General features: G+C 42.6%; 2 protein-coding genes across 2 annotated transcripts; both read left to right on the forward strand.

Moving 5' to 3' along the window:
- Positions 1–3887: 3887 nt before the first annotated feature.
- Positions 3888–4424, forward strand: LOC133101064 (large ribosomal subunit protein uL5-like). Its single transcript, XM_061205651.1, has one exon. The coding sequence runs from the start codon at positions 3888–3890 to the stop codon at positions 4422–4424; it is 537 nt and encodes a 178-aa protein (XP_061061634.1).
- Positions 4425–7652: 3228 nt separating this feature from the next.
- On the forward strand, positions 7653–25750 carry MANSC1 (MANSC domain containing 1). Its single transcript, XM_061204818.1, has 4 exons — positions 7653–7944; positions 12370–12690; positions 15714–15854; positions 23981–25750. The coding sequence occupies exons 2-4, from the start codon at positions 12468–12470 to the stop codon at positions 24850–24852; spliced, it is 1236 nt and encodes a 411-aa protein (XP_061060801.1). The 5' UTR covers positions 7653–7944; positions 12370–12467; the 3' UTR covers positions 24853–25750.
- Positions 25751–26076: the final 326 nt, after the last annotated feature.

Below are 26076 nucleotides of genomic sequence, written 5' to 3' on the forward strand. Positions count from 1 at the left end.
TTACTGTGATCATGGTTGCACAACTCTGTGAATATATTAAAAATCACTGAATTGCACACTTTAGGCGAATTGTATAGTATGTGAACTATATCTCAATAAACCTGTTACTCAGAAAAAGGATATTGGAAGATAAAATGCCTTCATTCATTGACTCAGAGTTTATTGGGAGCCTATAATTTGCCAGGCACTTGCTAGACACTCGGGAAGAAAGATCCAGCAAGACTCAGTCTCCCTATCCTTAGGAAGCTTACAGTCTGGTGGCAAGAAAATTAAATGGACTTTTTTTTTTCTGGCCGCAGGTCGTGGGATCTTAGTTCCCCAACCAGGGATCAAACCTGTGCCCCCTGCAGTGGAAGCTCGGAGCCTTAACCACTGGACTGCCCGGGAAGTCCCTAAATGGGCGTTTATAACACAAGGATTCTGCTGGAGAAGGAAGGTAGCTTCATTTTGTCCACACTGTCCCACCCCCGCAGCCAGCACTACTCAGCACAAAGAGGGAACTTGCCAGCAAGAAAGAATTCCCCTTGCAATGATACAAATGAACTGATTTACAAAACAGAAATAGAGTCACAGATGTAGAAAACAAACTTATGGTTACCAAGGGGAAAGGGGGGGGAGGGATAGATTGGGAGATTGGGATTGACATATACACACTATTATATATAAAATAGATAGCTAATAAGGACCTACTGTATAGCCCAGGGAACTCTACTCAATACTCTTTAGTGGCCTATAGGGGAAAAGAATCTAAAAAAGAGTGGATATGTGAATATGTATAACTGATTCACTTTGCTGTACAGCAGAAACTAACACAACATTGTAAATCAACTATACTCCAATAAAAGTTAATTAAAAAGAAAAAAAAAAGAAAGAGTTCCCCTTGCTAGAAAGAAGGAGTGGGGTGAGGACCCAGCTTCCCCAGCCTTTCAGGGTACCGCTGGAGGGGCTTCAGAGGTAGGATACGTTTGAGATTGACACCTGTAGCACCCCTAAAATCACTTCCACATGAATAGCAACCTATGGGGCTTATATACACAATAAGTAAGAATTAAATAGCCTTTTCCTGTTTATAAAGCACTTTCATATATACTGTCCCTGTATGACCTGCCTACAAAGTAGATAACACTTTCCTAATTTTACGTAGAGGTTAAGGGGTTTACTCCTGATCACACAGCTAGTAAGTGATAAAACCAGGATTCAAGTTTTCTAAAACTCATTATGCCTCTGTCTACTCCAGACTAGCTCCTCCTCCTGTGTCTTTATTTTACCGGGCACCCCATCCACCTGGTCTCCCAAGCCAGAAACCTGGTTAGCCTCACCACCATATCCAGCCCACCACCGCGTCTGGAGTGCCTCTCTCCTTAATTTCTCTTTTGTCTCCGTGAACAGTTCAGGGCCTCCTCGCTTCTCTCATTCCTTGGAAAACAGAAGCCTCTGGCCTCACCTCCTTCAATGCATCCTTCATGTGGCTGGCATGGAGAATTTTCTAGAATATTAATCAGGTCTCTGAACCTATCACTGCCCTGCTAAAAACCTTCAATAATTCCCCATGGCTTCAAGATAAAGTTTAAAATTTAGCATATGAGAACATTCTTGCTCTGACCCCAGCCTCTCTCTATCCCTTTTTTTTTTTGGCTACACTGCATGGCATTCGGGATCTCAGCCAGACCAAGGATTAAACCCGCACCCCTGCAGTGGAAGCGCTGATTCTTAACCACTGACTGCCAGGGTAGTCCCTAGCCCTTTTTATACAGGCAAAGTTCATGCCAGTTTGGATGAAATTCCCTGAGAAGTCCTGTTTTCTCTGTCTGGAATATTCAGCTTTTCTCTCTCCATCTAGTTAACTGAACTTCATCCTTCAAGAGTTAACTTATGGTTGGAAACTTATGTCCACACAAAACCCTGCACACAGGTGTTTATAGCAGCTTTTTTCATAACTGCCAAAATTTGGAAGCCACCAAAGTATCCTTCGGTGGATGTATAAACAAACTCTGGACCAGACAATGGAAAATGAAAAGACATGGAGGAACCTCAAATGCATATTACAAAGTGAAAGAAGCCCATCTGAAAAGGCTGCATACTGTATGATTTCAAGTGCATGACATTCTGGAAAAGACAAAACCATGGAGATAGTAAAAAGACCCGTGTTTGCCAGGGTTTGGGGTAAGGGAAAGGGATGAATAGGCTGGACACAGAGGATTTGGAGGGCAGTGAAAATACTCCGTATTATACTATAATGGTGGATACATATCATTATGCATTTGTCCAAGCCCACGGAATGCACACTAAGAATGAGTGTAGGGTCAACTGTGGACTTTGGGTGATTTTAATGGGTCAATATAGGTTCATCAGTTGTAACAAATATACCTCTCTTATGTGGGATGTTGATAATGGGGAGGCTGTGCATGAGTGGGGGCAGGGGCATATGGGAAATCTCTGTACCGTCTCAATTTTGCTGTGAACCTAAAGGTGCTCTAAAAAAATAGTCTTAAAAAAAATTTGAACTTATGCACCTCCCCCCAGAAGTGCAGATTAGATGTCCCCTTTGTGAGCTTCCTTAGTTAGCATCTTCTATTATAACATGTAGTCTTTACACTATCATTGGTTTACCTGTGTGTCTTTCCCACTGAACAATAAGCATCCTGAAGATAGATTTATAACCAAGCAGGACCCTATGGGGCCTTCCCAGGACAGACCCTCCCCCATATCCTCTGCTGTAGCTCTTCTCTGGAGTACCCAGATATAGTATTGATACCGACCAGGGTTCTTGGCCTTCCCCAATCAATAGAAATTGACTAGAGGCCAGACAAGAAATTCAGGCAAGGCTTTCCTGGGGCCCCGCTGCAGCAGGAGGGAGCGAGAACAAGCTTTTTCCTTATGTGGGGCCAGAGGGGTGGCTTAGGTGTTTTGCCCACCCCTTAGGTGGTGTTGAGTGCAGGGGGCATGCTCAGTACCCTTCTTTTCTCCCAACACCCTGCTTTTGGCTCCGGGCTCTTCAAAACTGGCTTTTGAGTTTTTTGGTCTTTTGTATCTTTTTGTCCATAATTTGCCCCAAGGCATGCACGCAGTTATTTTTAGTCCCATATAGTTTCTTTGTATTTTGCTGCTTGAGGAGAGGTTTGTCCAGGTGCAAGCACTGCAGCAAAGGTTCCCTGGTCCCAGCTGGTCTCAGTATCTCACGCATATTTCATGAGTTTTTCAGAGGCTAAAAACCACCACCACATGGAAGAAATTAACTATTTGATGATAATGGGCAAGCAGCTCCCAGACCTTCTGGCACCTAAGGATTGATAATGTTAACTGCCGTGTTACCTCACCATCAACCAATCAGAGAATTATGCATGAGCTGATCACACATGCTGGGACGCTCCATCACCTGGCCTTTAAAAAGACTTTGCTGAAACGCTTCGGGGAGTTCCGGAGTTTTTTGGGCACTAGCCACCCGTTCTCCTAGCATATGGCCCTGCAATAAACCTTTCTCTGCTCCCAATTCCAAACTCTTGACATTTTAGTTTGTTTGGCTTCACTGTGCGTAGAGCACATGAACTTGTGTTCAATAACAGATTCGTGTCTTATCCGTCTTTAATTTCCCATGCAGATGCTTAATGCATATTTTCTGAATAAAATACTTAAAAAAATCTGCCTCCGCATAAATGGTACTTCTAAGTATTAGGAGAAGAGGATTTAGAATCTCTTCGGCAACAAGGTGACAATGGATACAATTTCTAATTTAAACTCCTGGTTCATATCAATAGAAAATTTTTCTTTAATCATTATTTTCATCAATGTCCTCTGTTCACTGTCATAACTGAAAAATATATTACTTCAACCATAACCAGGTTCATTGTATCAAAACCTTGCATCTGGCTCTCTTCCTGTTTCCCGTCATGGTTCAGAATCAAGGTGACAAGGAGAACCCCATGTGGGAACTTCGCATCTGCAAGCTCTGCCTCAACATCTGTGTAGGGGAGAGTGGAGACAGACTGACCGGGGCAGCCAAGGTGCTGGAGCAGCTCACAGGCCAGACCCCTGTGTTCTCCAAAGCTAGATACACTCTCAGATCCTTTGGCGTCAGGAGAAATGAAAAGATTGCCGTCCACTGCACAGTCTGTGAGGCCAACGCAGAAGAAATCCTGGAGGAAGGTCTAAAGGTGCGAGAGTGCGAATTAAGAAAAAATAACTTCTCAGGTACTGGAAACTTTGGTTTTGGGATCCAAGAACACATCGATCTGGGGATCAAATATGACCCAAGCATTGGCATCTACGGCCTAAACTTCTACGTGGTGCTGGGTAGGTCAGGTTTCAGCATCACAGACAAGAAGCGCAGGACAGGCTGCATTGGGGCCAAACACCTAATCAGCAAAGGGGAGGCCATGTGCTGGTTTCAGCAGAAGTATGATGGGATCATCCTTCCTGACAAGTAAATTCCCGTTTCAATCCAAAAGGCCAATGAAAAGTTTTCAGTGAAATGTAAAAAACAAAGAGACAAACAAAAAACAACCCAAAAAACCAAAACCTTGAATCTGAAGTTCCTAAGTGGGGAAAGGTCTACTTAGCTCCTAGCATGGACCACCTATGAAAGGAGATTCAAAGGTTGTGACCTCTCTATACCCTGGACCTTCGTGTATATCATCTACAGATAAAATGTACTCAGCACATCAGTCTCTGGTTGCATTAGGAAAATTACTCCAATGGGAATTCACACTGGAGTTTACTTTGGTCACTCTTCAAAATAAATATTCGCAACATTATTGTAATTCAAGAGCAGGTCATCCTCTGGATACAACTAGTAGAGTTAGTTTCACACAATGGACCATTGTTCACAGGCATCTCTGGCAACATATGCCTCCAGTAGCTACTGGCTAAAACTAGAGCTGTTGGTTCTCAGGCCTAGAATAATAATCTACAGCTGCATCGTGCCTTAGTTTTGAAAGCTCTTTCACACCGACCAAGGTAGAGATACCGTGAAAGGTTAGAACACTTGGCAAGCTGTGTCAGTGGTTTAGTAACGTTGCACTTGTTCACCTGTATATGAGGCTGGGGGGAGCAAGCACTAATTTAGAAACACACTTGTAAAACCTACGCCTAGCCCTTCTTTTCCATTCACGCAATTAACAAATATATTTTTGTTAAATATTTACTATATACCTATTACATACCAGGTACTATGCTAAATATCAGGGATAAAATTTTAATAATAGACACCATTGTTTTCATCATTATTACCCATACCTATTAACAATAAATCATGTGGAATCCCAATGCCTTCCCGGAGTCTTGACTTGCACGTTTAACTCAAGAATTGCCAACCTAATGGGGAGGGGGAGGGGTGAGATGTGACAGGGTGAGAGAGTGTCATGGACATATATACACTACCAAATGTAAAATAGATAACTAGTGGGAAGCAGCCGCATAGCACAGGGAGATCAGCTCGGTGCTTTGTGACCACCTAGAGGGGTGGGATAGGGAGGGTGGGAGGGAGGGAGATGCAATAGGGAAGAGATATGGCAACATATGTATATGTGTAACTGATTCACTTTGTTGTAAAGCAGAAGCTAGCACACCATTGTAAAGCAATTATACTTCAATAAAGATGTTTAAAAAAAAAAAAAAAAAACCCAAAAAAAAAAAAAAAAAAAAAAAGAATTGCCAACCTAATTAAGGACCCGCCATGCCTTGAACGATTGAAATAGGATTCTCTTAACTATGCCCCTGATAGAAGGCACTGTAAACTCTTTTTTTTTTGATTTTATTAATTTATTTTTGGCTGTGTTGGGTCTTTGTTGCTGCACGCGGGCTTTCTCTAGTTGCGGCGAGCGGGGGGCTACTCTGTTGCCGTGCGTGGGCTGCTCATTGCGGTGGCTTCTCTTGTTGAGGAGCCCGGGCTCTAGGTGCGCGGGCTTCAGTAGTTGTGGCTTGCGGGCTCTAGAGCACAGGCTCAGTAGTTGTGGCACACAGGCTTAGTTGCTCCGAGGCATGTGAGATCTTCCTGGACCAGGGCTCAAACCCGTATCCCCTGTATTGGCAGGCGGATTCTTAACCACAGCGCCACCAGGGAAGCCCAGGCACTGTAAACTCTTGAACGTGAAGAAACTGATCAGTGGTTGCCTCTGGGGAGGAGAACTAGATTGGGACACGGGTGAGAGGCAGGGTTTTCATTGTACAGGCATATCTGGGAGATACCACGGTTCAGTTCCAGATAAAGCAAATATTGCAATAAAGTCACACAAATTTTTTGGTTTTCCAGTGCATATAAAAGTTATGTTTACACTCTTCTGTAGTCTATTAAGTGTGCAGTAGCGTTATGTCTAAAAAACAAAGTACATACCTTAATGTTAAAATATTGCTAAAAAATGCTAGCTATCATCCTAACCTTTAGCAAGTCATAGTAGTAACATCAAAGATCGTTGATCACAAATCACCATCATAATAAATATCATAATAATGAAAAAACGAGCAAATGCTGTTGGAGATGTGGCACCGAGGTAGGAGATAGATGGGCTCCAGGCTAGACATTTCCAACTGGCATCCTGTTCACACTTCCTGGGGTGAGAAGGAGATGGGCTCCAGGCCGGACATTCATTACCAACCCCCTGTTTACATTTCCTGAAGCAAGAGACAAACGGGCTCCAGGACTACACATTTATGACCGGACTCCTGTCTATATTTCGAGATCTGCACCTCGATGTAAAAACCAGCAACAGAAATAGAGTAAATAACCAGACATTGGACATCTTTATGGCAGGGACAGAGTGGGACTAAACCCTGTTAAAAGATCAAGGTCATAAATTCCCATCCTTGGGGCAAGGGAAACATTGCACATGCACGGAAAGGCTCCTTGGGGGCCAAAAAGGAGGGGGCGCCACCCCATAATATGTGATGCTAAGGCGGTCCCATAGGCCTCTGGGCTGTAATCTAGCTTGGAAAAAGTTGCGCATGCGTGTTGGGGAGGGTCTTAGGGCAGGGCAGGTGGAAAAAGAAACCAGATAATTGGCCAAAGGTAAACAAAGACCTGGAAGAACTGCCCTATATAAATGACCTAACCGCCTCTTTATCGTGCTCCTCCTCACGGGGGAGGGCGCCCACACCCTTTCTCTCCGGGTGTGCATCTCTGCCTTGCTTCTACCTCAACTAAACAAATGTTTCTCTGTCTGCTCTCCCACTTGTTGTGCTATGTCTCCAATAATAAACTTTGTACCTGTTTTTACAGTTTTTGCCTCCATGAGAAATGCATTTTTCACTGGGGGCAAGAGCCAGGGGGTGTGGTGTCTAGGATTCCTAGTTTTCATCCAGGCTACCCAGGTTCAATTACGGGGCAGGGAATTAAGATCTCGCTTCATGCCACCACTCACCGCTGCCTCTCCGAAATCAGTACCAATAGACTTGTTCCAGGCAGGATTGCCACAAACCTTAAATTTGTTGGAAAAAAAAAAAAAAAAGAAGCAGTCTCTGCTAAGTGCAAACGGAGGTATGCCTGTACAGTGTACATTTGTGTACTGTTTGACTTTCATCGTGGGTATTTGCCTGTTCTTTGGTCTCCAGGAAGCGAGAAGGCGCAGCTGCAGACCCTCAGGCACCCACGAGGGTGGCGCCCCCGCCCTGGCAGCGCGCACAGCGGCTATGCAGGGCGGGAGTGGGTGAGGCGGGAGCCGGGGGACCCGGGGAGGGGCTCCCGGCTCTCCCCGGTGCCCAGGGGGCCTGCTCCAGGTTGCTGGGAAGCAGCTCCGGGTTGCAGGGCGGGAACGTGCCCTTCCACCTCCGGCAAACTTTCGGCCGCCGCAACGGAAGCAGGAACTCGTGAATCACAAACCCAGGGCTGGGCGAGAGCTGCGGAGTCTCCCGGGCGTCCTCGCCGAGCCCCTCGCGGATCCGCCGCTGCTTCCCCGAGCGCGCGGGGCTGCCCTGCACCGGGAGGGCAGCAGGGCCCGGTCCTCCCGTCTCCAGGTAAAGGCTCTCCATCCTCCCGTCCAGCCCCCGCGGGCAGTATCGCCACCTGCGGGGGCAGCGGCGCCCCCCGCCCTTTCCCGGGGAAAGCCTCCTCCGCCCGTCCGGGAGCTCGGAGAACTGGCTGAGCCGGATGCTGGTGGCCCCCGTATCCTGGAGACGGTCTTTAGGCAAGCCAGCAGCAGGGTCAGAAGAATGGTTTAGTGAGCCACGTACATTTCCTCAAAGAAAAGGCAGATTTCCCATTTTTTCTTGTATGATTTGTATCCTGTATTTATCGAACCCGCTAATTGTCTAGTACTCTGTAGAGCGTGTGTTTATACACAGTTATAAACACCTTGATAAATTAAGTTAGATTACGCTGTGAGAAAAATGATTTCCAATATTTGACTGATTGCAGGTACGATCCCGTAACTCCAGTCAGCAGGCATGTAAAGCTCAGGTGCATCTTCTCCTTCCCACCTGTATCCTTTTCCCACTCTATTTCAACAGGATTCAACTTCACTTTGAACCTTTTTTTTTTAATTGTAAGCTTGTTTTGATCTTTTTATTGTGGTAAAATAGACATACTGTAACAAAATATTATTTTGATCATTTTAAGTGTACAATTTAGTGGCATTAAGTACGTTCACATTATTGGGTAACCATCACTACTGTCCATTTTCAGGACATTTTTGGCATCCCCGATAGGAAAACTCTGTACCCATTAAACAGTAACTCCCCATTCCCTCCTCCACCAACCTCTAGTAACTTCAATTCTACTTTTTATCTCTGTGAATTTGCCTCTTCTAGATACTTTATATAAGTGCAATCATACAATATTTGTCCTCTTGTATCCAGTTTATTTCACTTAGCATAATGATTTCAAGATTGTAGCATGTATGAGAATTTCATTCCTTTTTGTAGCTGAATAATATTCCATTTTAGGTATTCGCCACGTTTTAAAAATCTGTTCATCTTTGGACCTTTAAGGCCTAAGTAATAATGTATTAGAAGAATTAATTTACCTAATAATTGTTTGGTACCATTAATGAGATAAGCGCTTTAGTATTTGCTTGTGATCCAGGAGCAATAAAGATGCTGGTACTGAAAGCACAGCTCTTCTCCTGCATCCCCTGGCACAGTTCAGGTTTCTTTGCAGCAGCTTGAGGAGAGATTCTTAGAATCCATTCAAAGTGAAGTGTTGGCCTGGTTTTTCTTTTTTTGTTCCTGTTTTGTTTTCTCCAGTGACTTGCAAAGTGTGGCGGCATAAAAAGTAACTTGTGCCAGGATTCTTAACCTGGGGAGTCCATGGACAGTATTCAGAAAGTCTGTGAACTTGGGTGGAAAAGTTTATTTTGCTAACCTCTAAATGTAGTGTAGTATTTCCTTTAAGAGGCATGTAGGCAAAAGCCACAGGAGTATTAGTGGTAGGGTAGCTCTGATTTGCCACCAGTAGAAATCATAGATATTTCTATGTCATGTGACTTACTGCATATATCTCAAAATCATTACATTCAACACTACTTCAAAATTATGGCAATGATTAGACCTACCATCTGTTATTTATCACACAGTTGTTTTTATTTTAACTGAAAATGGAGCTAATGGGATCTAGCTTATAGGATTCTTGTAAGGATTAAATGACATAATATATGTAAAGTGCTTAGCATAGAGAACCATAAATGTTACTTTCATTTTACTGTTTTAGAAAGTTGGACATAACAGTTAGCAAGGAAGGTATTAAACTTGTGTGTATTACCATATACTGTTTTTTTAAAAACTTTTATTTTGTACTTTATTTTTTTTACTGACCAAAGTCTACCTATTTATATTAGGATGCACTCTTTATTTATTTATTTATTTATTTATTTATTATTTATGGCTGTGTTGGGTCTTCGTTTCTGTGCGAGGGCTTTCTTTAGTTGCGGCAAGTGGGGGTCACTCTTCATCGCGGTGCGCGGGCCTCTCACTATCGCGGCCTCTCTTGTTGCGGAGCACAGGCTCCAGACGCGCAGGCTCAGTAGTTGTGGCTCACGGGCCTAGTTGCTCCGCGGCACGTGGGATCTTCCCAGACCAGGGCTTGAACCCGTGTGCCCTGCATTAGCAGGCAGATTCTCAACCACTGCGCCACCAGGGAAGCCCCAGGATGCACTCTTATGTTCTACAGCTCTATAGGTTTTGACAAATGTAATGACATATATACATCATTACAGCATCATATAGAATAGTTTCACTGTCCTAAAAATCCCCTGTGCTCCACCTATTCAGCCCTTCCCTTTCCTCCAGACAACCACTGATGTTTTACTGTCGATGTAGTTTTGCCTTTTCCAGAATGTCATAGAGTTGGAATCATACCTTTCACACTGGCTTCTTTCACTTAGCGATATGCAGTTAAGGTTACTCTTTTTGTGGCTTGATAGCTCATTTCTTTTTACTGCTGAAAAATATTCTATTGTGTGGATATACCAGTTTGTTTATCCCTTCACCTATTGAGGGACATCTTAGTTGCTTCCAGTTTTTTGGCAATTATGAATAAAGTGCTATAAATATTTGTATGCAGGTTTTTGTCAGGATTTAGTATTGTCAGTTTTTTGGATTTTAGCCATTCTGATAGGTGTGTAGTGGCATCTCGTTTTAATTTGCAATTTCCTAATGACAATGATATTGAGCACCTTTTCATATGCTGCTTTGGTGAGGTGTCTGTTCAGGTCTTTTGCTCACTTTAAATTGGGTTGTTTGTTTTCTTTTTGGTAAGTTTTAAGAGTTCTTTGTGTATTTTAGCTACCAGTTATTTATCAAATATGTGTTTTGCAAATACCTTCTCCCAGTCTGTGGCTTAGTTTTTCATTCTCTTAACAGTGTCTTGCACAGAGCAGAAGTTTTTAATTTTAATGGAATCCAACCTATCAATTTTTTCTTTCATGGATTCTGCTTTTGGTGTTGTTATCTAGAAACTCACCTAATCTAAGGTCACAGAGACTTTATTCTATGTTACATAGGAGTTTTATAGTTTTGCATTTTACATTTAGGTCTATGATCCATTATGAGTTAATTTTTGTGAAAGATGTAAGGTCAATGTCTAGATTTTTTTTGCATGTGGATGTCCAGTTGTCCAGCACCGTTTTTGAGAAGAATATCCTTTCTGCATTGAATTGCCATTGCTCCTTTGTCAAAGATCAGTTGGCTGTATTTGTGTGGGTCTATTTCTCGGCTCTTTATTCTGTTCCATTGATCTATTTGTCTGTTCTTTTGCCAGTACTACGTTGTCTTGATTAGCAGTGCTTTCTGCTAAGTACTGAAGTCAGGTAGTGTCAGACCTCCAGCTTTGTTCTTCTTCAGTATTGTGTTGACTATTCCGGGCCTTTTTGCCTTTCCATGTAAACTTTAAAATTGGTTTGTTGAGGTCTATAAAATAACTTGCTGAGATTTTGATTGGAATTGCATTGAATCTGTAGATCAAGTTGGGAAGAGCTGACATCTTAACAATATTGAGTAGTCCTATTGAGGAACATGGAATATCTCTCCATTTATTTAGATCTTCTTTGATATCTTTTATCAGAGTCTTATAGGCACATTTTAAAAACTTTTCAGTAATTATATTTCAGTATAACTATCTTCCTTTGTAATCCTATATATTTCATTTTATACATTTAACAACATATCTTTTATACATTTTAAAACATGTCGGAAGAGAGCCTAAGCATCACCAGAGTACCAAAGGGTTCATAACCAAAAAAAAAAAAAGAAGCGGTAATTCTGATCTAGGCTATCATTTAGTGAACAATTTGTATTCTGGAAATGAGGATATTTTCTGGTATAGCCTTGCCAGTTTAACGTTTTTTTTCTGGAAGAACCAGCTCACCAATGGAGTTGGCATTATATGTATTATGACTTTTGTGTTTTTAGGGATGTCAGAAAGAACACTTGCCCCTACAGTTTCCTTCAACTGAGCCAGAATATTCCCCCTGTTGATGAGCTAATTCCTAGAAGGACAATATATGTAATTTTCTTAGCACATTGCCTACCACTCAGTAGGTGATTTAAAAATGCTAATTGTTATTACTGAGAAAGAAAATATGTCCAAAGCGCTGATCACTGCTTCATCAATGACCACAGATTTTGTGTCCTTTCCCCTCCTGCTTAGGAGAGGCAAGAAGAGGAAGGATTCTAGAACTGAAAAGCAGACTACCTCTTCTTTCATAGATACTTGTCAGATTTTAAGCATTGATGGGAGAGTGTATGTGTGTGTGCTTACTAGCTTTTTGCCAAGTTTTTAATGAAAGGTTGTCTCAAATCTATTAAAAGTGAAACAAATAAATACTTGTTTATTACTGTCCTATGAATTGTGAGTTGTTTACATTGACTTGAAGGAAATGAAATGTATCTTCTCTAGGTTTGTTCAAAGAAACAAAACTCATTGATGATTTTCTATTTTTGTGCTAGAGAGAAATTCCATCATCTGTACAATCTTCTTGAAGCAAACTCAGGCCAGAGGGAGAGTTATCCGACCTTTGGAGACCAAGACTAAACTGAAATTTAAAATGTTCTTCCGGGAGGGATGGAGCTTGACTTACACTCGTGTAATAATTTGTTTCCTGACACTAAGGCTGTCCACCAGTCAGAACTGCCCCACCAAGAGTCTAGAAGATATGGTCATTGACATCCAGTCATCCCTTTCCAAGGGAATCAGAGGCAATGAGCCCATACACACATTAACTCAAGAAGACTGCGTTAATTCTTGCTGCTCAACAAAAAACATATCAGGTAAGTAATAATGCCATGGCAACTCTTTATTCCATGTGTTTTGTGATGTAAGTAGCTGGTTGATGAGGCTGAATGGTTTGTACTAGTGATTCTCAATGGGGTAGAAAAGTGGGTAGCAAAATCACTAGGGAATGTTCCATGGTGTGCTCTCCCGTCCCCTAAGCTGAGCCAAAGTTACTGATGAGTGTATATATATCACCCAGATATGTGGGTAGAAAAAGGGTTGAAAACCACTGGTGTTATGTTCTAACAGGCATCTGAGATATAGAAAACAAAAGTCCTATTTAAATGCTTGGCTTCCAACATCATGGAATATTGGAATACAGTGTGATATTAGAAAGAACGTTTAAACAGAAAGGGAGTTGAGGCAAAAAATAAAATTCTAAAGTCATCCCATAGGAGAATCAGCATTTGAGTTTTAAGTAGAAGCACAAAATTTCCGTTTTATCTCCCTTCCCTGGAGCTGGTGGCACAGGTGAGTCAGGAAGCCACTGGCCACTAATTGCAGCTTCTAGGAATCTAAGAGGCATGGGAAGGGGTTTAGAATGACCCATTCCATGACACAGAAGGAAACTGAGGCCCACAGGTTTGAACCATGGCCTTGCATATTTCAGGCTCCAAACCTATGACCTGAAAACAGAAGTATATATCTAATAAACAAACAAAAAAAAACCGCATAAGTTTACTGAGCACCTAATGCCTTGGTAGGTGCTGGAGATAAAACAATGAATAAGATGGAAAAGACCTTGTCATCAAGGACCCTAGAAGAGCTAGTGAACACGGGACTCGTGATCCTTACTTGATTTATCAGCTGACTAAATCATATGTTTTCTCTTAGATCTTTATTTCCGTTTCGTGCTATAATGATTGTGGTATAATAAGACAAATACACATGGACATGAAATTGAAGGACACAGACTTTTGCGTATTTATATTTATTTATAGTCTTTGTCCCTGATTCCTGGCACAGAGGTCCTAAAACCCTGGGAATTTTCTGAGCTTAGGAGCTTCTTCTGTTATTCATGAGGAGCCCCATTCAACCATACCTGAGCTTATGCTAACGAGGTGACTCTTGATGGGACCCTCGATCACGCCAGGATGGCTGCTAGTTGCCAGAAAGACCAAGCTTTGCTTAGAAGCTTGGAACTTTCAGTCTTCTCTACCCACCTCCAGGTAGGGGGAAAGGGGGTGGAGATTGAATTCAGTCGCCAATGGCCAATGACTTAATCAATTATGCCTATGTAATAAAACTGCCATGAAAACCCCTAAACGATGGGTTCGGGGAGCTTCCAAGTTGGTGAATACATCCATGTGCCAGGAGGCACCCCAACTCCACAGGGACAGAGGCTCTTGCACTTGGGACCCTTCCAGACCTCGCCCTATGTACCTCTTCATCTGGCTGTTCATTTGTATCCTTTGTAATAAACTATAACGGTAAGTATTGCATTTTCCTGAGTTCTGCGAGTAGTTCTAGCAAGTTATTGAACCTGGGGTGAGGGGGTGGGAGTGATAGCCAAGTTTGCCGTATGTGTGAGTGACCTGAGGACCCGATACTGTGACTGGCGTCTGAGTGGGGACAGTCTTATGGGACTGAGCCCTAGACCGGTAGGGTCTGATTCTCACTCCAGGCAGTTAGTATTAGAATTGAATTGAATTGTAAGACACCCCGTTGGTGTTAGAGAATCAGAGAACTAGAGCATTCTTGTAGAAATGACACCAGGTATTTGCTGTCAGGAGGAAACAAATACTTCAATGATCTTCTCAAATTGAGCTGTGTGCTTTTGGACACTCTTCATAGAGAAGTAATTTATGGAAGTCATAGAGATCTCATTTAAATTTCTAGTTTTTCTTTAAATGTTGATATCAACGTACATGTGGAATAGAAACATCACCTGCAAATAGGACTGAATGCCATGTGGGCGTATCCTGGCAACACAGGAAACCTTGCATTTCTCTTCAGTTCCGTGATAGGTGTTTAGTAAGAAATGAGGGTTTGTGGCTTTATTCTACAAGCAAAAGTACTGTTACTGCTTTACTCTAAGCAGAGGTACTGTGGGTCTCAGTTAATGGATCTCAGACTTTTCCCTCTTTTACTGAGCATTGGTTTTTGACCATTTAGGGTTCCAAAAGAGCACTTTGATAATTTGCCTATACCCACAGACTCTAGAAAAATGCCCACAAATACAAAGGACACACAATTTTGTGTACAACTTGGACCCTATGGACCCTCCCCTTTACCTAAGTGCCCCCAAAAATGGTTTGTAGAATTATCACATCGTGGGGAAAGGAAAAGCCAAAGTAACCAGAGTACCTTTCTTGTTACCTGGCTAATGGAGACATGATAGGATAAAACCCCTGCAGAAACGAACTCAGTCTTATTTCCCACTGGGGGAGTCAAGGGTGATCCCTGAGCACTGCCTGATTGGGAGACAAACAAAAATGATAAGGAAGAGCAGAGATTTGAAGAACCAAAAGAAGAATGGTACTGATAAAAGTAAAAAATAGACTTGGCATTCCATATGCTATGCAGCTCCATTGTGGAAGGAGGCATGATATGTATAAGGCTGAATTTACTGACCCTCCCTGCCCACCACCCTCCCCTCGCCCCACACCAAGAAAACCAGACTGATGGCTTCGTAGGCATCTAAGATGCCTTCAGGATGCAAGAGGTACGTACAGTCATTAGGGTTAGATCCATTTCCGAAGGACTCAGTAGTGAGTTGTAGACTCTGTATTTCTATGTATGTTTTGATAAATATTTTAGTAAATGGAAGGCTTCTTTCTAAAGAATGAAATGTACTATTAAAAATGTTTCGCCAAAATTACCTTCATTCTGATTTTTAAACCCAAGGTCTTTAAAAATTGCTTTCAGTGACTAAACTAAGGAAAAGGAAATGACTCAGCGGCCAGCAGGCAATGAACAAAGGTTTTTGTGTTGGCCGCTAGAATAAATGTTTTCCTGCTCACCGTATTCTTTGGAAGATCCTATTTCAGAATAATGCTTATGAAACCTTTCATTGCAGGGGACAAAGCATGTAACTTGATGATCTTCGACACTCGAAAAACAACTAAACTACCCAACTGCTACCTGTTTTTCTGTCCCAGTGAGGAAGCCTGTCCCCTGAAACCAGCAAAGGGACTTATGAGTTACAGGATCATTAGAGGTAATAAAAATATTGTTCTTTGTCTTTTGTGATTGGAATTATTTAAGGATATGATTCATGTAGAAAGGTTGCCTGCAAGAGTTTAAGAAGAACTGCCAAAAGGGATCACAAATATAGAGGCACATCAGAAAAAATCTCATGATTTAAAATTCAGTTGATTCAACCAAACATCTTTCTTTTTTCCAGTGAAAGTATTTTATACCTATGAATGATAGTATTTTGTTTTGTTTTTGTTTTTACCTTCTTAAGATAAAAGGCACATAGATCTTTCATGTAAACATTTTGAAACACGTCTTTAGAACCGTGTCAGCAATACTGGAATAAGGATACTGGTCTCCAGGGGTGACTATTTTGAAAGGGTTAAGACGATGTAAATACAGTATATAAAATTCCAGTACATTTGTCATTAGGTTCCAATTATTTTGTAATCACATTCTCTGAAATCAAACTCACTGGATTTTATTATCCAGACCTGCAAGGAAGCTCATTTAAGAAGTTTTTGAGAAAAAGCTACATGCCAAATTTTGTGCAGGCATTGGAAATAGAGTCTCCACATTTGGAAATTACATATTTGCTCAGAATACAGAAAATAAACAAGTAAAAATAATATAATTATTTGGATATGCCTTGGTGAGATTTTGGCTTGTTAATTTTTCAGGATGAAATGCTTTCAAGTATGAAGTTTACTTTTATTTCAGTTTTATAAAGTTTTTGACCTTACACCCTTAGGTATTAATAATATTCCCTTTGTTCATTTATTCAATAAGAAACAAATTTTATTTAGCATCTTCTATGTGCCAAGCACTTTTTACGCCTTAAGGATAGAAAGATACGACACTAAACATGAAAAACAAGGTTCTCATTTCTGGAACTAATATTTTAGGAGAGAGAGACCTTAATAAATAAATAATCAAGAAAAATAGTCACCACGGCCATAGAGAACAGACTTGCAGTTGCCCAGTGGTAGGGGGTGGAGAAGGAATGGAGTGGGAGGCTGGGGTTAGCAGATGTAGGCTTTTATATATAGAATGGACAAACAACAGGTCCTACTGTATAGCACAGGGAACTATATTCAGTATCCTATGAAAGGGCTTCCCTGGTGGCACAGTGGTTGAGAATCTGCCTGCCAATGCAGGGGACACAGATTCGAGCCCTGGTCCAGGAAGATCCCACATGCCGCGGAGCAACTAAGCCCGTGTGCCACAGCTGCTGAGCCTGCGCTCTAGAGCCCGTGTGCCACAACTACTGAAGCCCGCGCACCTAGAGTCCGTGCTCTGCAACAAGAGAAGCCACCGCAATGAGAAGCCCGTGCACCACAATGAAGAGTAGCCCCCGCTCGCCGCAACTAGAGAAAGCCGGCATGCAGCAACAAAGACCCACTGCAGCCAAAAAAAAAAAAAAAAAATCCTATGAAAAACCGTAATGGAAAAGCATATAAAAAAAAGAATGTAGGGCTTCTCTGGTGGCGCAGTGGTTAAGAATCCGCCTGCCAATGCAGGGGACACGGGTTCAAGCCCTGGTTTGGCAGGATCCCACATGCCGCAGAGCAACTGAGCCCGTGCGCCACAACTGCCGAGCCTGTGCTCTAGATCCCGTGAGCCACAGTGCCGCAGCTACTGAAGCCTGTGCGCCTAGAGCCCATGCTCCGCAACAAGAGAAGCCACTGCAATGAGAAGCCCGCGCACCACAATGAAGAGTAGCCCCCGCTCGCCACAACTAGAAAAAGCCCGCGGGCAGCAACGAAGACCCAGCACAGCCAAAAATAAATAAATAAATAAAATAAATTTATTTAAAAAAAAAGAGGTGGTTACCCTTAAAAAAAAGTATATATATATATATATAAACTGAATCACTTTGCCGTACAGCAGAAATTAACACAGCATTGTAAATCAACTATACTTCAATAAAAAAGTTTAAATTAAAAAAATAACAGTGATCATAATAAAATGAAACATGGTCTTTATATAAGAATATATTTTCAAAGCAGAGAAAATTAAAACAAAATTCCCATTTAAAAAAATAGTCAAAAAAAAATAGTCATAAGAGCTATGCAGATACTTGAGCTAAGACAACATAATAGATAATCACAGAGGGACTTCCCTGGCGGTCCAGTGGTTAAGACTCCTCGCTTCCATTGCAGGGGACGCAGGTTCGATCCCTGGTCCGGGAACTAAGATCCCGCATGCCACACAGCACAGCCAAAAAAGAAAAAATAGATAATCACTGAGTGGACCATCTGGATTAGGTGATCAGGGGAAGCGTCTGTGAAGATGTAACCCCTAAGCTGAGATCTGAACACGGAGGAGCCAGATGTGGGAAGATTGTAGGAAGACCTTCCAGGCAGAGGAAACAGCCTGTTCTAATATCCTAAGGCAGAATGGTTTGGGAGTGTTTGTTCAAACACTCCAATCTCAACAGCTGACTCATAGTGAACCATGTAAAGAGTGATATGCAAGAAGGAAGGAAAGTGGGGCGATCCCATCAAGCTCTGTAGGGGGTAGGGAGTTTTTATTTTCGGCGCATGATGGGAAGCCGTTGGAAGGTTTTCAGCAGGCACATATAACGTGCTGTTTTAAAGGTGATTTCTCAAAGCTCACTGTGACTGCTCTATTGGGAATGGACAATGACGCAGCAGCAAGAGGGCATGTGGGAAGACTGGGTAGGAGGCTGGGACGAGATCCGAGTGAAAGGTCGTGGCCTTGGGGACCAGGGAGACGGTGGAGGAGATGGAGGAAAGTAAACACACGAGCCATTTCAGTGATAACATTGACAGGGCTTGCTGGTGGTGTGGATGTGGGGAATGAGGAAAAGAGAAGAGTGAAACTGGGTCCTAGTCCTGGGTTTGAGCATCTGGATGGATGGCAGTGCCGTCTACTGAGCCGGGGAAGTGGTTTTGCGGTTGGGAGGGAGAGTGCAATCAGGGTTCTTTGAGGAATGATGCTGCCCAGGGCATCCGGACACTGACTCTCCTTTGTCTCCTGAGTGAGGCTGTGTCTGAGTTTCGTTCATGAAGCAGGAAAACCTGACGTGTCAAACATTCCCTTAAACAGGAGCGTAAAGCACAGATTGCTTGTGTAAATTCTTCCTACATAGTGGTAGAAGCCCAAGTCTAAAAAGATTGGCAGATAAGGTACAAAGTTTCACTTTTGCCTGATGAAAAATTCTGGAGATGGTTGATGGTGAGGGTTGCGCAAACTCAATGCCACGGAACTATACTCTTAAAAACGGGTTAAAGTGGTACATTGTATGTAGTATATTTTACCACAGTTGTTAAAAAGAATAATTTTTTAAAAAGACTATGGCACAGGGGCTTCCCTGGTGGCGCACTGGTTGAGAGTCTGCCTGCCAATGCAGGGGACACGGGTTCGAGCCCTGGTCTGGGAAGATCCCACATGCCGCGGAGCAGCTGGGCCCGTGAGCCACAATTACTGAGCCTGCGCGTCTGGAGCCTGCGCTCCGCAACAAGAGAGGCCACGATAATGAGAGGCCCGTGCACCGCGATGAGGAGTGGCCCCCGCTTGCCACAACAGGAGAAAGCCTTCGCACAGAAACGAAGACCCAACACAGCCAAAAATAAATAAATAAAAAAAAAAAAAAAAAAAAAAGAATAAGTTTGGTAACATTAACAGTCATCTTTAAAAAAAAAAAAAAAAAAGACTATGGCACAGAACAAATTAGGCCTCTCAGAGCACCCAGGATCTTACCTTGGGTGGAAAGTATCTTGTCGTCTCCCTGCCCCTTCTGGGCTTCACACTGGCCAGGGCAGTTGCCCCTGACTGTTCGCCTCCTTTACGTCTATATATAATCTTGGCTAAAAACACCGGGACCTACAGTGTTGTGCGGGTATGGCTTCTTGCTTGTCCTCTTTTTTTTTCATCACCTGGAACGTGGCAGAGCCTGTTGGACACCTGGGGATGGTATCCAGCAGGAAATGGACATCGCAGTCTGAGTTTCCAGTGAGGTCAGGGCTCAAGACACTAATTGGAATGTTTATTTTTCTCCTTCAAGAGCTCCCATCAGGTGGAAGTTGGACCATCACATCTGTCTCTCTGATCCCTTCTCACTGCCTCTTCTTCATTGTGTCCTTTCTTCCACTGTCAGTGTGTATTCCCTATGTCTATCAGCTATTTCACAATTAAAGCAGAATATTAAAGAAATTATAGGTAATTGAATCCAGTCATTCGACTTCCATAAAATCTATACCAAATAAAAAGCTGTTGTTGTGAAACTGTTTATTGTGTAATTAGTTTAAAAAGTGAAAACAGCACTTTTTGAATTAGTTTAAAGGAAATTAGTTTAAAAGTTTCTACAGCTTAAATGTCCAAATGCTAGGGAATGGTTGGGTGTAAAGTATAATGGATCCACCTGAGGGAATACAATGCAGATGTTAAAAAATAAGTTTGAGCTGTAGAAATAAAATGTCACCTAAATTTCAGGTGAAAAACACCCAGTTTTTAAATTACATGAAAAAAATTTTAATTTTAAGGTATGCATAAATGTTAATAGTTGCTGGGACATGATAGAAATTATCGTTGAATTTGTTTTATAACTTTCATAATACTTCTGTCATGTTATTGATTTTATAATGCATGTGTAAAAGAGGGAGTATGTGGTAAAGATTCCATTTTCTCCAGTGGAACTGGGAGAAAAGGGAACTTGGCTTGTGCCTAAACCTTCTAAGGGCAAGTGTGAAGGTAGTGAATGAAGTGGAATTAGAATCGAACAGTTCCTGTGTCAGCCACCAGGGGGCACCATCAGCCCAGAGCCGGTGGCTATCTAGGGGCAAAATGGCACCAACCCCGGACTTGGTGTGCAGCGGGCTGTCTGTATCTACAGATGTTTACAAATTGTGTTTGTAATTCTATTTATGAATCTGCCCGTGTTGATGGATTGAGATTGCCCCATAAAAATAAATATCTGCCTCCTGGTCAGAGTGAAATTCAGTAGATATGTTTGGTGGTTTGTTTCCTGATGAACTCTATTTCCTGTAATTGACTAATATTTACAGACTGAAAGTTTGAAAGATAATAGTGTGCTCTGTTCATTCTGTAAAACCATTGTAGCTTGGCATTATTTAATCTTTGTTTGTTTGTTTTTGGAGCTTGGTGGTCTGTCATTCCTCCAAGGACTAGAATAGGGGAATTCAGAAATAGAATAAATTGAAAGTCTATTTGCTCAGCTGGTTTCCAAGTTAATAGTCAGTCCCTAAATTTTTTATCTAGTGAAGTCACTTGAAAATGAAACTCAAAGGAGCGGTTGAGGACACATTTCCCAGCTCCTTCTGTAGCTCATGGCTATGTGACTGAGAGAAAACACCACACCCCAAAGGCAAACATCAGTGGGTGAGGTGAATGAAGCAGGTGTGGAGGATCCCTGTGTGGTTCTAGGATCTTTGCCAATAGATGAATCTTATCAAGAAATGGGAATAGCCCTAGCTTTGCTTTATTTATGACCTTGTATTCTTGAGAAAGAAAACAGCTGTTTTGGTCATTCTTGTCAATGGCCTTATTTTAAGTTTTGAGTTCACACATATCACAGAGCATTTATTTAGCCTTCTTTTTTTTTTTTTAACTTTTGGGTTTGTTTATTTGTTTATTTATTTATTCATTCATTCATTCATTCATTCATTTATTTATTTATTTATGGCTGTGTTGGGTCTTCGTTTCTCTGCGAGGGCTTTCTCTAGTTGCGGCAAGCGGGGGCCACTCTTCATCGCGGTGCGCGGGCCTCTCACTATCGTGGCCTCTCTTGTTGCGGAGCACAGGCTCCAGACGCGCAGGCTCAGTAATTGTGGCTCACGGGCCTAGTTGCTCCGCGGCATGTGGGATCTTCCCAGACCAGGGCTCGAACCCGTGTCCCCTGAATTGGCAGGCAGATTCTCAACCACTGCGCCACCAGGGAAGCCCTAGCCTTCTTTTTAAACTTTAAAATGAAATATGATGAGTCCTGCTCTTTTTAAAAATATCTGACACGACCTAAAAATACAGGTGCTCTTTATCTCGTGGTGACACTATGCCTATGAATGTGATATCACCTGCAGCAGAAACTCTTTTCTTCAGCATTGTTGGAGGAATTTCAGGCATCTAAATTCTATTTTAGAGTGTCCTAGAGCAGGTATCCACAAACTTTTTTTGTCGAGGGCCAAATAATATGTATTTTAGGCTTTTCAGGCAAGTCTTTTAGGCTTAGTGGGCCATATGCAATCTGTTGGACCTCCTCACTTCTGTCCTTGTAGTAGAAGCAGCCATAGACAATATGTAAACAAATGGGCATGCTTGTATGCGAATAAAACTTTATTTATGGACACTGAAATGTGAATTTCATATAATTTTCACGTTACAAAATATTATCCTTCTTGATTTTTTTCAATCATTTAAGAATGTAGAAACCATTCTTAACTCGCAAGCCATATAAAGAGAAGTGGCCATAATTTGCTGACCCCTGTCCTAGATGGATTAATAAGTGACAGTTCTAAAGGACCTCTGAGTAGTGGAAGCTTAGAGAGTAGTCAAAGATGTCACAAATCTGAAGTTGCCTCTGGATCTATTTGTTAGCAGAGAGGAGAGTGAGGTCTAGTTTAGAAACTGGTATTGAGGGGAGTTGAAATAGAAGATGGAAAAGAGAAGAGGAGAGAATCACCTTTGCTTCCTTCCTTGTGTTTCTGCCATTCTAATTTAAGTGAAATGATTAGCCAAGTAGCAGAGTGATACAGAGCAATTCAAGCGGTCTTTCTCTGCCCCGGATTGCTTTAACCAGCCTTTTCAGTTCGAGCTGTGATAAACGGCATGTGTGACAAAGAGCAAAACTCTAAACTTTCTCACACAGGAGGAGGATCTGAGGCTGGTTCCTCCTCAGCAGGAGTTGGGACTGTGTGATTTTCTGCTCTTTATGCTAGCCACGTGGCCATCATGATTTCAAATACTGGTCCATGGTCCTCAGAACCTAAGATATTGGCTCTAAAATTTTAATCTTCAAGGGTCAAAAGAAAATCTCTCAGATCGCCTTCCTCCCCTGAGTATGGTGCTGAAAGCTGGTTGTTTTTTTGTTTTTTTTTAAAATATTTATTTATTGGGACTTCCCTGGTGGTCCAGTGGTTAAGAATCCACCTTCCAATGCAGGGGATGTGGGTTCGATCCTTGGTCAGGGAACTGAGATCCCACATGCTGCGGGGCAACTAAGCCCGCGTGCTCTAGAGCTCACGTGCCACAACTACTGAGCCCACGGGCTCTGAAGCCCATGCGCCACAACTAGAAAGAAGCCTGTGTGCCACAACGAAAGATCCCACATGCCGCAAGGAAGATCCCGCGTGCCGCAACCAAGACCTGATGCAACCAAATAAATAAATAAATATTAAAAATATGAAAACGCAGGCTCTCAGTTGCGGCATGCAGGATCTAGTTCCCTGACCAGGGGTCAAACCTGGGACCCCTGCATTGGGAGCACACAGTCTTAACTGCTGGACCACCAGGGAAGTCCCTGAAACCCATTTTTTTTCATTGAAAAACGTCATCAGCTTTGTGCTGCTGCCTTGGCTTCAGGGACCCTCCAGCTTCCTCCTCCTCCTCCTCCTCCTCGTGGAAGGCAAGTCACTGGGATTTTGTCTCCTCTCCTCATTGTCCTGTGGGCTACCCCCCGGCCCCGTGATATCTCCCCTAGTGATGGCTTGCTTCCCAGTTGTCACTGCGGTCCCAGCTGGCACAGCCTGTGCCTCACACCAGCATTTTCTCTGCCAGTCCTCTTGCTGCCACATCACCCCAGCCCAGCTGCCTTCCCTGGCCTTGGCCCCTGAAGGGTCTCCATCTTCCTAAACCTCTTGCTGCCCATGCTGAGCTCCTCTTAGCATCTCTGCTGGTCCCCTCCCACCTCTTCCTTCATTTGCCCGATCCTCCTCTGCACATTTCTCTTCTCCTCTGGGCCAACACTCTAGAAATAAACCACAGCATCTGGGGAGGAGGCAGGGTCATCAGGATCTGATTTAGCAATTCGTGTTTTTCCATTTTGCACCATGAAATGTCAAGAATCCACAGTTTGAGGTCTTACTGAACAAGCTGATAACGTTTGTCCTTGTTAACCTCCCTTCGCATGGAAATATGGAAGTCTTCTTTTTATTTTCTTTCCGTCTTCAGATTTTCCATCTTTGGCGGGAACTGATTTGCCAAGCCAGGAGGTAGCCCAAGAAGAGTCTCTGTTCCGCAGCAGGTCTTCACACACCATCACTCCCACGCCCCCTCCTCCCACAGGTGCTTCAGAGCCCACGGTCTTATGGAGAGATTCATTCTCTCCGAAGTTTGGATCCTCAGATCACTTGGAGAAACTACTCAAGATTGATCTGGCGAGTCCACAGTGGACTGTTTATAAAGAAAAAGGCCACTCTCAGAAGTCACCATCTCCCTCAGAACAGACGGTAGCTCATCTGCTGCCTGAAGACGTGACAGTGTTCCCCAGTACAGTGGCAGCTGCTTCTCTGCCCACCGTCCTGACCACTCCAAAGCCTGCATCTCTCCCTGCCGCCAGCGCTGCAGGGATACCTTCTGTGACTTCTCAGCCTCAGGGGGCCACCTCTGCCCCACCTGTAGCCACGGTCACTAACACGACCACAACTGAGGTTCCGACTTCCGTCTTTAGGGCATCGACAGACTCGAAAGGCCCACCAGACACGGTGCCCTTTAGAGACATTTCCAGCTTGACTTTGAACACAGAGGCTGCCCGGGACCCTGCTATGTTTCCTTTGTCAAATGTGAATTCTCCCACTACAAATACAGCAGCTTCCCAGGAAGATGGGAAGGCCAGCTCTGGTGGGCCCTCCCTGAGCAGTGCTCCGGAAAGTCAGCAGGGCCTCGCATTTGAACAGTGGCTCCTGGTCGGGACCGTGCTCTTTGGGGTTCTGTTCCTCGCCATAGGCCTGGGTCTCTTGGGCAGAACGCTCTTAGAATCCCTCCGCAGGAAACGTTACTCAAGGCTTGATTATTTGATCAATGGCATCTATGCTGACATCTAAGGAGGACATTAGATGCCTCTTTTTTTTTTTTGGCTGTGGGATCTTAGTTCCCCGACCAGGACCAGGGATCGAACCCGTGCCCCCTGCAGTGGAAGTGGGGAGCCTTAACCACTGGGCTGCCAGGGACGTCCCTAGATGTCTCTTTATTCATGTAGTTACTAATAGCCCCTATGCAGCGAGGTTCTGCTGATTTGCTCATCTTCGTAAGATTTTTCAGGTATTTTGAAGACAGGCAAAGATGCCTCCTACTGCTTTCTTTTTGCTTGTTCTTCAAAAAGAAGCGGGGGAAAGAAACAAACTGGGTGATTTGAAGGATCTGTCTCTAAAATATTAGCTGAAAACAAAGCTCTACCTAAAGCAATAAAGAATAATTGCCACATCAATTGGAAAACGACTGGCTTTTTACAAGGAAAAAGGGTTAGGACTCCTAGGCTCCAATTCATTAATGTTTCTGGTTCCAGATAAAGTCGACTGTTTATGGTATTAATTCTAATGGATTTACTTTCCTTTTTATATGAATTCCAATAAAACTTATTCCAGATGTATTTCCTTCCAATTAAATATCTGAATAAATCTTTTGGTACTCAGTAATATTCTTGTAAGTGACATGTCCAGCTGGATAACTTTAAATTTATTCCCACCAGCAAAATGATTAAATGATGAAAATATGTGTTCTAAGTTAAAATGACAAACCCCCCTTATCCCATCAATGAGCAAAAGAGGTTCCTTTGGGAGAATTCTAGCAGAATATTAGCCTGCATGGAGATGATGATAAGTTCCGATAAATGGCCAGATCTACTTTGGGTCTGTTCTAGTTAACTATTTTTTCAAAAAAAAAAAAAGAAAAAGTAAAATAGGCATTTTCCAAACTTAAGTAAATTTAAAATGTAACAATATTATTTATAAGTCCTTATCTAAACTTGACCAATCGTCAAGTTTGGCTTTATTTGGAATAAATAAAGTGGAATAACACTTTATTTGGAATAACATTGGAAATAATAGCACTTAAAATTACAGGCATACCTCATTTTATTGTGCTTCACTTTATCATGCTTCACAGATATTGCATTTTTTACAAATTGAAGGTTTATGGCAACCCTGCCTCAAGCAGGTCTATTGGTGCCATTTTTCAACAGCATTTTCTCACTTCATGTCTCTATGTCACATTTTGGTAATTCTTTCAATATTTCAAACTTTTTCATTGTTATTATATTTGTTCCGGGG

The sequence above is a fragment of the Eubalaena glacialis genome, chromosome 11 (assembly GCF_028564815.1).
Source record: "Eubalaena glacialis isolate mEubGla1 chromosome 11, mEubGla1.1.hap2.+ XY, whole genome shotgun sequence".
Lineage (NCBI taxonomy): Eukaryota > Metazoa > Chordata > Mammalia > Artiodactyla > Balaenidae > Eubalaena > Eubalaena glacialis.

Excerpts from the sequence above, each read along its gene's own strand:
- LOC133101064 (XM_061205651.1), top strand. The coding sequence starts at position 3,888 with ATGGTTCAGAATCAAGGTGACAAGGAGAACCCCATGTGGGAACTTCGC.
- MANSC1 (XM_061204818.1), top strand. The coding sequence starts at position 12,468 with ATGTTCTTCCGGGAGGGATGGAGCTTGACTTACACTCGTGTAATAATT. Across the intron at positions 12,691-15,713 it reads CTCAACAAAAAACATATCAG|GGGACAAAGCATGTAACTTG; the intron begins GTAAGTAATAAT and ends CTTTCATTGCAG. Across the intron at positions 15,855-23,980 it reads GAGTTACAGGATCATTAGAG|ATTTTCCATCTTTGGCGGGA; the intron begins GTAATAAAAATA and ends TTCCGTCTTCAG.